The 11,908-nt window shown below is 44.1% G+C and overlaps 1 protein-coding gene across 1 annotated transcript in view; it reads right to left on the bottom strand.

The window, feature by feature from the left end:
* Positions 1-2,329: 2,329 nt before the first annotated feature.
* zbtb46 (zinc finger and BTB domain containing 46) overlaps positions 2,330-11,908 on the bottom strand; it is an 87,920-nt gene continuing 78,341 nt past the window's right edge. Inside the window, exons 4-5 of the mRNA XM_062540714.1 lie at positions 9,046-9,221; positions 2,330-3,364 (exon numbers count right to left, since the gene is read on the bottom strand). Of these exons, the coding sequence (XP_062396698.1) occupies positions 2,903-3,364; positions 9,046-9,221 (638 nt within the window). The 3' untranslated portion in view covers positions 2,330-2,902. The remainder of the gene's footprint in view (positions 3,365-9,045; positions 9,222-11,908) is intronic.

The following is an 11,908-nucleotide window of genomic DNA, read 5'->3' as shown; positions in this document are numbered from 1 at the left end:
GGTCTCATTTACAGTAGCGCATACACCATGGAAACCCGTCTCCCAGGGCAACAGAGTTACTCTGAAGATGTCTTGCTCTGACGACGGACCTTTTCGAGAGCTTCTTCATAAGATCAGAACATCAACTATGCGCATTCCCAAACAATAAGAACAAAAGAAAGTGAAACCCAAACAAATACAAACAAACAAACAAAACAAAACAAACAAAAAAAATCACAATGAATTCAAAGCGTTGCACCTGCACACCAACTACTGAAACAAAAGCACTTCATGTATACAATGTATACTTGATTATTTTTTGGTATAATATTCATTACTTAGTGTATGTTAGTAAATATAGAAGCATGTGCTATTTATACACCTTTCCAACAACATCTAACCAGAAAGTTAGCTGACAGACTTTTTGTACTCTTTCTCTGTAAAATGAAAATACAGTTCGTAAAAACCAACCAAAAAAAGCAGGAAACTGGCACAATAGAAATGTTTTTGAGACGCCGCACGGCTTGCTGTCCACAACAAGGCAAAGTAGAAAAGTAATTTTCCCCTTAATACAAGACGAAAGATATTAAAATGAAACACACAAGAATGAAGCTTAGCATCCAGCACTTAGAAATAATAGTAGTAATAATAATAATAATAATAATAATAACATTAACATTGATAATCAGATAATAAGATAATAAAAGATTTGTTAATTATAGTAAGACAAGAATCAATTTCATTCCCATCGTCAAATATCTTGGCACAAACATTTAAACAATTTCAAAAAGGAAAAAAGAGGGACACCACATGCATGCTCCTGCATCCACCCACCCACCCACACACACACACACACACACACACACACACACACACACACACACACACACACTCACATTCTGGCTCGTTCCTTGTGCCTGGGCGCATGGTAGCAGGTGAGGGGAATGTCTAAATCGAACAGTAATTCCACAATAAAGACTTTGTTTTTTTTTTTTTAAATAAATAAGCTTTCAACAAAATAAACAATTAGAAAAAAGAAAAGCAACATCACCCTATAACACAGGCCACCTCCTGCACGTATGCTCTGGGGAGGAGCAGGCGGGACGGGGGTTTATATAACATCTCTCTTTTGAAAAGCAAACAGAGTCAGAGATAGAAAACACGGGAGCAGGAGGATGGGAGTGAGGAGGTCCGTCGAGTAAGAAAAGTGGATGCATATGGGCAGATCCGCGTCTTTAAATAGGACGTGTTCAATATGGCAGAGCGCAGTCGCCTCCCACCCTTCCCTAGCGCAGGGCAGAGCTTCCAACAGTCCACTGACCTGGAGATCAATCCAGTAGGGTGGTGTGTGTGTGTGTGTGTGTGTGTGTGTGTGTGCAGTATATGTTTGTGAAAGGGCTATAAATAAAGAGAGAAAAAGGGGGAGGGGGAGAGACGCAATCTCTACTGCACTTAATTTAGGGTACACAAGGATAAGGGAGGAGTTTTTATTTACAAGTCAAAAAGCATGGCTTGTATGGGCATACTGCAGGAGTCTAACCTCCTCAGTTTAACATTCAAAAGAGTCTCACTCACACACACATGCACACACTCACATCTAGAAACAATTCTGCTGGACATCTACCCATTGAATAAAGGGAGGGGCAGAATCTCCATGCAGGGATATAATGCAAGTATATTTGTTTCTTCACGCACATGAGCACACACACACACACCACACACACAGATAAGATAGCTCTCACTTTCTCTCTCTTCCTGTGGAAAACTGGAGTGATCCATTCTTGCATACTGCATAGTGTTCTCACCCCCCCCCCCCCCCCCCCCCCTCTGCGGCCCCCTCCTCATGCTCATGTGGTTGTCATATGTCTACTCTATGTACATGAGGCCCAACAGCACCACTGTGGGGCCAGTCAACATGGCGCTCAACCCAAGGAGAGCTGATGTCTGTACATGGCAAAAATTGAAAATAAAATTAAAAAATCTTAGCACAAATACTCAAAAGCTAACAGTCAGAAGGACCCGGGCATCCATAAAGGTAGGTGCGGTCACGGTAATGTTGATTTCTTCGATGGGAATTCAAATGTAAACCACTGGATCAGGAAGTTGAAAGAGAGAGAGAGGAGGGAGTGCGGGAGGGAGGGAGTGAGGGAGGGAGAGGCGATTGAGAAGGAAGGGTGGAGCGGGACATCTAGATGCCTCTTAAAGTGCAAGTCTGTGGTAGCAGTGTGTCTCTGCAGAAGGAAAAAGCATGTGCTTGGCCACCGTCTGCTGGATGCCAGACACCAGTGGCTTTGCAATAGATAACGTGCCCCATCCCCCCATCCCCCCATCCCCCCACCCCACTCCAGCCCAGCGCTCCCAAAGCAGACAGACACCTGCATGGCAAGGAGCCAAACAAAAACCCTGCTTGCAGATAGCTTTTCCACTGTAACTTCATGACCCGTCAGCAAGCATCATATCGCCACGGCGGTGGCTGTCAGGGAAGTAGTGGCTATTGGGAGCCTTCGACAAAAATCTCTCTCTGCGTGAAAAAGAAAATGTACAAAACGCGACGAAGAAAACCAACGAAAAAACAACGAGACGGAAACCTCGACTGGTCCTCAGAAGACTCAGGCGCGTAAAAGCAAGAGTGTCCATCTCCCATCCAGCCAGCTGCACCGTCCGCTCTCCACCGTAAACGCTCTCAAACTGCCCCTCAGCTGACACCGACCTATAGGTGAGGGACAGGTGTGTAAGAACAATGTTGTCACGTCACGTCACGTCACGTCACGCGTGTTAGTGGTGGTGGTGGTATCGCTTAAAGCCAGCTAACACGCACACACACACACACGGACACTTGACCCCTCCTCTTCTTCTCCCGCCGAGTGGAGGGGGTCACTAAAAAAGTAACGTGACTCTCCGTGCTGGACGTCGCCGGGCGAGACTAAGAGATCCAGGCGAAGTCCTTGTCGCGGCCGGGCCTCAGGTCACTCTCCTGCGCAGAGTCGCTCTCCTCCTTCTCGTTGCCGTCCGTCCCGTCCTCCGTCCCTGAGTGGTCTCTCCATTTCCCTCCTCCTCCTCTTCCTCCTCCTCCTCCTCTTCCTCCCTCTCCCCCCGTGGTCGCCTCCTCCTCAGTCTCCCCCAGCAGCATCTCCTCGTCCCCGTCCACGTCCTGGTCACCGTCGGCCGCGTACATCTCGTGCTCGGGCGATGCGTCGGCCTCTCCGTCTCCGTCTGCGTCTCCGTTGTCGTCCACCCCGGGGTCCAGCAGGGCACCCATGCCGCGGCCGGAGCAGTCGGCACACACGCCGTGCCGCCGTGAGCCGTGCTTGATGCCCACGCTAGCCGCCGACATGAACACACGGCTGCACACCTTACACACGTACTTCTTATCCTTACTGTGCACCTGAGCAGAGGAGGAGAGAGAGAGAGAGAGAGAGAGACATTTATTAGTATTATTATTAATATAACATTTATTTAACATTATTTTGTTTATCTTATATATTTATGTATTGGATGTGTGTACATGCTTTGACAACTCAAGCACTCTTGTCATGTCAATAAAGCTTATTTGAATTTGAATGTGAAATTTAAAAAAATAAAAAATAAAATTCAGAAAGAGAGAGAAAGAGAGAAAGAGAGAGAGCAATACACAACAGTAAATACAAAGATTCTAGATAGATAGATAGATAGATAGATAGATAGATAGAGAGAGAGAGATATAAATAGACAGAGAGATAGATACGTTATGCCCCAAGGGGAAATTCAAGATTCTAAGTAAACATTAAAATTAAAACATCAATCTTAGAGAGAGAGAGAGAAGTGTGTGGGAGACAAATCGACTGTACGATTTTGATTGGCCCTGACACAAATATGTCAGAACACATGGGTATACTTGGACATTTAAAACATTTCCAGTTGGTTTGTGGAGATCAGCCAGCCAGAGAAAGAGTTAGTGGGACAAAGACAGAGCCCAAGACAGGCAGGAGAGAACGTGGATGAAACAGAACACACACACAAGCACATGCAGAGAGGGGGGAGAGAGAAATGAAACAGAGAGAGATAGAGATAATAGTCAGAGAGAAGAGAATAGACAGAAAGAAAAGAAAAGAGAAAGACGGTGTTTGCATATGGGAGCCATTTTGGAAATTCTATTTGCAAAAGCATTCAAATCCCTGGTGTTTATCTAAGTCATTAGGAAGGACAAAGAGAGGAAGAGAGATAAGCACAGCGCTTTGTGCACCCAGGCCCATGGCTTTTCAGGGAACCACCACGCGTGTGGGTAGATGACATGACGTGGCTTTTTCACCGTCACAGAAGATAAAACACAATTCATTTCACATTTTCACATTTTAAAATACTGTAAAAGGTTAAACATTTTCTTGCTTTACATGAATTTGTTGTTTTAATACCTGAGTTATTTATCGTTTTTTCAGAACTTTGAGCCAAACCTTAAAATTGTCCTATGGTGTGATGGTAGACAACATAATTATATAAATATTAACTTTTATAAATAGAGGAAATAATGTTTCAAATTTTTAATGAACACTCCTGGCATAATTGTGCAAGTGTCTATTTTACTAAGTGGCAATCACTTTTCCCATACATACATTTCTAAAATGGTAGGAACTCCGTAAAGTTCGTCACAGAAAAAAATGTCCTTTGGTGTTATGCAATAACCTGATGTTAAGTTGGCCAAAATCATGGACAAATACATTTAGTTGAAAGACCCCATTCAAGGTCATGTGACTGAAGACCCCAATGAAGCCCTGGAGCAGTGAACATGGTGAGAATTTCTCTCAGAATTGCTCAAATATTCAGCTATGTTTTTAGACCACTGAAGTTGTTAAGTTTTTTTGTCCTTTGGTGTGACACCCCTAAATGCCATTTTTGTATTCAAATTTGTATTTTTAACAGCAGGACTATGTAATATTATGCAAATGCATGATGTCAGTTGCTAATGGCAGCTCAGTTAGTATTAGCATGGTCATTAACTGCCACAAAAGCTTAAATGTCCTTTGGTGTGACAGGAAATGTCCTTTGGTGTGACACCTAATAATGACTTAAATTCAAATATTTATTGCTGTTTTAGAGACGACATACAATGTTCTGAAGTGTTACTAAAGCAAATATAATATAAAGTACATAAATCTAAAACTTTTTTTATAACAGAAAGAACCTCCCTGCAGGACCTGTGGCCCAACCTGCCCTGGAACTTCCAGTGTTGCCACCAACGAATAGAATGTCATTGTAGATAATTGTGTCAAGTATGATTAAAAACTGCTCTAACAGCTGAAAAAACAGCCTGACCAGCTTAAGGTGGTTTGCTGGTTGACCAGCTTGTTAACCAGCTTGTTTGACCACCCTATGATGGTTAACCAGCTATAGACCAGCAAAAGTCTTGCAAAAACATACCTGCAGCTTACGATGGTAATTCTGCTGGTTTTGCTTGTCGTACCATGTCACGCTGGTCATTTTAGTTGGTGTTGCTGGTCTACATTACTGGTTTTTACTGGTCATGCCAGCTTATGTTGGTCATACTAGCAAACCAGCATGGCCATCTTACACCTACAATGTCAAGCTTGGCAGGCTGGTCACCAGCATGACCATCTCACACCAGCTGTATCCCACACGACAGGCTGGTCACACCAGCATGACCAGCTTCCTTAGATGGTCACGCCAGCATGTCCACCTGGTGGCCTAACCAGTTATACCAGCAAAGACCAGCAATAGCTGGAAGAAAACCAGCAAAAAACAGCTAAAACCAGCTACCAACATAAACATGGTTTCTTGCTATTTTTTTCAGTAGGGATGTTTTAGATAGAGTGGACATGAATGTAACGCAATGTTTTAAAATGGAATTTCCCTGTTGAGGATTATGGTCCCTCTTTTGGCGATCAAAAACGGATGGTCAGAAGCACAACGTTTATAGACATTAAAGGCATGGCAGTCCACATTCACTAATTTAATGGTGTGATTTTGTCAGGTACTGGACACAAAAGGGTTGTTCTTATGTCTCTTAATCAGTCATGGGTGTGTTTTGGGCGTAACATCCTTTAAAACAATGAGAATAATATCTATCATTTCCTTCAACAGCAAACAATGCAACTTCACACAGCAGCACATTTGAAGGAATCTGCATGCACACAAGACTATATGGAACAGGGATTCCACTAAACCTTGCTTTACTAAAACCTGTTTGTGACTAGCAGAGTATAGCCTACATGCATCTGCACTCACCTATTATTTGAACTCATAGACAAAGTGAAACTTCACCATGGTTTCATAGTCGACAAATTAGTTCAACACAGTTAAGTACTATTACTATTGACTGACAATGGGTTATCATCAAAAAAAATGCCTGGAAAAAGCAACACTTATCCAACAAATGTCCTCCTTTATCACTGTTACAATAAACACTACATATATTCTGACTCACTTCATGCAATAGCTATCTTTGTCCTTCAGTGTGACATTTTGTCCTTTAGTGTGACAAACATAAAACAACAGAAAAACATCCTTAATTTCAAAACGTACTTTAAAAAAAGGCAGGTTTGGCATGAGGGGAGCTCCAATAATAGCTCCTCTTAGATAGGTACAATTTCAAACAGTTTTGTAAGGTTGGCGGAAAAAAATGTATCGACATTCATAGGGAAAAGTCAATCAAGTTCATCTATTCATGGTGAAAATGATTGTAATTAGTACTTTTATGTGAAATAAATATAATTTTGAGAAAAGAATGATTTAATAATGTGAACAATTCTGTTTCATGTATTTTTAAATGTTATTCAATATCATTTCTTAGTACTTTTTAAATGTCACACCATAGGACACATTCACAGTGCAGATGAGTGTAAACGTGGAAAAAATAGGTGAGGTCATTGACAAAATGAGTGACCACTATTATTTTCAGAAACTACAGTTTCCATACTACATAAATATTTGTATTTTTTCTTTAAAAAATATGTTTTCCAAAAAAAACACTTTTTCTTGGCCAGATGTCAACTACCCGTGTACTGTGTGTGTGTGTGTGTGTGTGTGTGTGTGTGTGTGTGTGTGTGTGTGTGTGTGTGTGTGTGTGTGGGCATGTACATATGTGTGTAAGTGTGTGTTTATGTGTGTGTGTGTGTGTGTGTGTGTGTGTGTGTGTGTGTGTGTGTGTGTGTGTGTGTAAGCACGCGCATGTGTCTGTTTGCAGGCAAAAGCACGTGTGGAGAAGTGCTCTCCTCATAACAGATGTCAGGGTGTGCTGTACGCTTTCATGTGTGCGCATGGCCCTAAAGCAGTCCCAGGCCCAGAGAGTTAACACATGGTGGGGGAGATTATGGCACCGCGTACAGCCCAGCAGCAGCGCATAGTGAGTGACCACATGAAGAGAAGCAATTCAAATGGCCCCGGGCTGCTGCTGCAGAATGTGGCCCAGGCTGCTGCTGCACTGGGCCACAAGTGGGCTGATCTGCAGCACAGCCACACAGCACAGCACAGCACAGCACAGCACAGCACAGCACTCTGCAGTACGCACTGGAGGGAGGATTTACACATTCACACTGTGGTTTTACTGGACGTCTACCTCATATCTGTTCTGTGTTCATTTGGGCGTTCTTGTGATTGATGTGAATCAAATAGAACAGAATAGAAATTGAATGTCTAACTAGTTCCTTTTTTAAAGGTGAACTATGCAAGTTTTTTGGCATAATTTGCCTTGACTGATCAGCTTTGGAGTCATTGGAATGGTTATTTGACTTATTTGTATTGTATTATTTGTTTGTTATTGACTTATTTGTATCGATTTGTAGGCAGAAACCTATAGGAGCCGGATTAAAAAAAATGGTCATTTACAAGACAAGTGGTCAGATAGATTTAGAGGGTTTTGCATCTGAACTCTTCATATAGAACAACATAGAACAGCCATGACAGTAGACAACCATGATGATAATGTGTCTCACTCCACCGCAGACTCTTTAGTTTGTGAAATTAGTGCTAAACACCTGAAACAGTGATTCCAAATGAATAAAATGTTTACATTTAAATGCAAATTTCTTGACTTTTTTTTGCAGTAACATATGGTCAGTCCTTGCTGTGCTCTGCTCGCAGACAATCCTAATAAGCAAGGTGAGGAATAATTCTGTTTATGAGAGCAAGTTTTAGCATGAGTGACGGCGCTGAGATAGAGTCCAGCCTAGCTCAGATACACACTCATTAGCCAGATGACCAGTCAAAGCTCTGGGCTTGATTGATCAGCCTGAAAATAACTTGGCTAATGGCTGTCTGTCCCCTGACCCTGACATCAGCGTTGAGAGAGTATGTGTTGATCTGCTAGATCAGGGCCATGTCCAGGCCTGATCTGGGGTCAGAGACGGCTGCAATATGGGTGTAAACATGGGTTTGCTTTCTCTTGCGTGCCAGACTAGGGGATGATTGATGAGATGGCTAAGTGTGATAGCACAGGCCGAGCAGAAAGGTCAAGCCGCTGGGTGAGTTCATGCTCTTTGACCACTGCACAATGAGCTCAGTGTGGAGTGTGGTCAGACATGACAACGACCTGCTGTCCGTCTCTCTCTCTCTCTCTCTCTCTCTCTCTCTCTCTCTCTCTGGTATCCTCGATTTGAGCCTCTGAGTTCAATATGAAGAAATGCAAAACTTCCCCACCTCATGAAACCAACTGCCTTAGTCACTTTTTACAGCGGTCACACCCAGAGAGGCCTGAAACTGACCCCTTTTGTCTGCCTCTAGCAATCTCTGGGCCGCTCTCACTGTGCGCTCGGAGACCTTGTGTAACTACCTAATCTAGCTCCTCTCTGTAATGTTTAACCTCCCTTGGTGCAGTTAGCTAGACATGTACACAGTGTTTTGGACTCACAAAATACACAGTGTGTGCATACTGATGCCTTTTGGATCAATAGTACCACAGTGAGTGACTCAGTCTTTTGACAGGCAGCCTAGAAACATCTAAATGGGTTGGGTTCCTCAGTACCAGTAAAGCACACCTGTAAATGCTACTAAATGGCTGTGTGGCTGTGTGGCTGTGTGGCTGTGTAGTGGTCTCGGTGGTGGTGGGTGCTCAGTGCTGCCCCCCTGTGGACTCACCAGGGTGTGGCGCTTCATGTGCTCGCGGCGGGTGAACTTCTTGCCGCAGATCTCGCAGGGGTAGGGCCTCTCCCCCGTGTGCGAGCGCATGTGCCTCTTCAGGATGCACTGGTGCATGGCCGAGAAGCTGCAGTACGGACACTTGAACTTCTTCCTGATCACCGTGAAGTCGTTCACTGCAGAGAGACAGTGGGAGAGAGAGAGAGAGGGAGAGAGAGAGAGAAACACAGGTGAGGTTGGAGTGCTCAGATATGGTCACTGCCTTCAAAAGCTTGTAGTCTGCAGGTAGTAGTGGTCATCTTATTATAGTGGCCAAAGAACTGGCCCTGGTCTGGGTCAAAATGTCATCTAAAGTTCAATGTGTATGTGTAGTGTTATATGAGTGTGTGTGTGTGTGTGTGAGAGAGAGAGACAGACTTATTATCATTACATAATAAATGACACCAACAACGAGCCAAAATAGAAAAGACAAAAAATGAGTTGTATGTCTGTTACTTACGGCAGTTTACAAACTGCTGCACATTTAGCTGTTTCCCCTAGACCAAGCACAGCACATCCCATCCCAGCACAGCACAGCATAGCACAGCACAGAGCACAGCCTGCCACAGCACAGCCGGCTGGGTCATTCTCCTCCACTTTCTCCATTGCACTCCTGCCGGCATGTTTCTCTCAATCAGAGCGCGAGCCTCCTAGTTCTTACACAATCACAACCAAAAGCAGAGCCCTGTCCCAACAGTTTCCCTGGTAACGACCAACGGCAGTCGTTGTCTCCTGAAATAACACTCGAAACAAGGATCTGGCAATTGCAACAAGTGGCCTGAAGTTGCACCCCCCCCCCCCATTTTTTTGTTTCAAATATGGGGTTAAGCAACAACATGTCTCCTGATTTGAAATGGGCCCTTTTCTTTGTGCGTTCTCAGTGACGCGCCTCTCATCACGGGCGGCTGCACGGCCACGTGCACTGACCGGACGCGCACGCGTGTGTGTGTGTGTGTGGACGTGTGTGTGTGTACGTGTGCCCGCCACTGGGTTTGGGTGCTGGAGGGCACAGCGCGGTCTCGAATTGCAGTCCTAATTTATCCAGGGCTAATCACATTAAGGAGCGGTCTAGACTGGCTGTGAGGATAAGCAGATGAGCAGGTCGAGGAGGAGGGAAGGAGAGGGCGGACTGCCGGATAGGCTCTCTCTCGGCACAACGGAGCACCGGCCTCCTTCCCAACAGGGCGGGCAGGACTGGACAGCCTCGGACGAGGGGGGACGAGCAGGTCTCATCCGCGGAGGTCATCGAAGGTCAAGTGACTTACCTCAGCCTGTTCTCTTGGCTGTGTGTCACATCACACACACACACACAAACACATGCAAACACACACACACACACTCGGTGATAAGAGGTAGCGGTGGAGTTGGTGAGCGTTTCAGAGGATTTGTGTTTCGGTGTGCTCAACACAGTGCACCCACTGCAGTATGGTGGGTGCGACTTAGGCAAGGAGAGCCAACTGTGAGGGCGTTTGCAGCTGAAGTAATCTAATAAGAAATGCTCATCAGTCTCTCTTAGTCACAGTGGAGGGAGAAGCTACTTCTTCTTCTTTGAGTGCATTTATAGTAGTGGAGGCTTGGCAGAATGTCTTGTTTGGGATATGAAGTTATGCTTTGGATATTTATTTCTTTGTATATTTTGTTTTACTTTCTTTTGAATGTACCTTTTGTACATTTTGAGGTACATTGCTTTCGATGAAATATATGTTTTGTAGTTCCGACAAAGGATGGCAGACACTGCTCTTCAAAATATTTCATTTTTATTATCTCCAAATATACAAACTATACTCTGCATTTTTCAAATAAGATTTGACTTTTCAGTTACAAAAATCTATACCATTTGGGTATTGCAAAAAGAAATGTCTCAACAGTTTAAAAACGTATAAACTCACACAAAAAAAAACCCACCACTGGATAGTGCAATAGAACCCAGCCACAGCCTGAGTGGCATCAAGTACATTTGATACAGTTCCCCCTCGCCCACCAACACACTAAAAAGCATGTCCTCTTTTCATCAAGTCACAGAGAAGGAGATCATAAAAATCATCTGAAAAGTCGTTCCTGAGGAGTGAGTGCTAAGACGATAAGCCCCCCCCCCCCCCAAGCCCCTTCCTTTCTGCCTAATCATGTTCAGCTATGAGTTCCTTAGCACACACTTGACATTCACCAAAAGCTACCGGCTCCCCACTCAGACGGAGAGGAGAACAGGGGAAGAGAGAGAGAAAAAAGAGGGACGTGATGTGGGAGTGGACGAAGGGAGGACGACCTGTCCAGAGGACATCTACCCCTGTGTCTCCGCTCATTACCTGTGAAGGCCTGTTCACCCTGGCAACAGTAAACAGAACAATCACTGTGAAAGCTTAAACACATTTCAAATATCGCTCTAATCACGCTAACACAAATGACGTCATTTCACCTCACACCACAATGGCAATAACATGCCAAATGATATCCTTGGGGATCACGGAGGGATTTTGTTCATGACTGAAACACTGACCGCCGATCAGAATCCATCTCATGTTACAACTCATATTAAAGAGAATGTTGAGTATTCCTAATAGACTTTTCTTATCGTTGATCAGAGTGAATGTTCATATCTTCATAGTTTCCATTTTCTTTTTCAAGCTGTTTTACAGAAATTTCTGTAAAATCAATGTATAATGTATAAGCCGCGGCTAATACTTGGGAAATTACGGTAGCAGTGTGGACAGGCCATATAATGCTACCTGTGTCCACTACAGACATGACCTGAGGTGACCTCTCTCCCTGGCAAGATTCCACCTCCCTTCCACCTGACCAGATAACGCTCTAAACCTGTAGAGTGATT

Source organism: Sardina pilchardus, chromosome 7, assembly GCF_963854185.1.
Source record: "Sardina pilchardus chromosome 7, fSarPil1.1, whole genome shotgun sequence".
Classification (NCBI taxonomy): domain Eukaryota; kingdom Metazoa; phylum Chordata; class Actinopteri; order Clupeiformes; family Clupeidae; genus Sardina; species Sardina pilchardus.
This window is presented reverse-complemented; position numbering and strand designations above follow the sequence as displayed.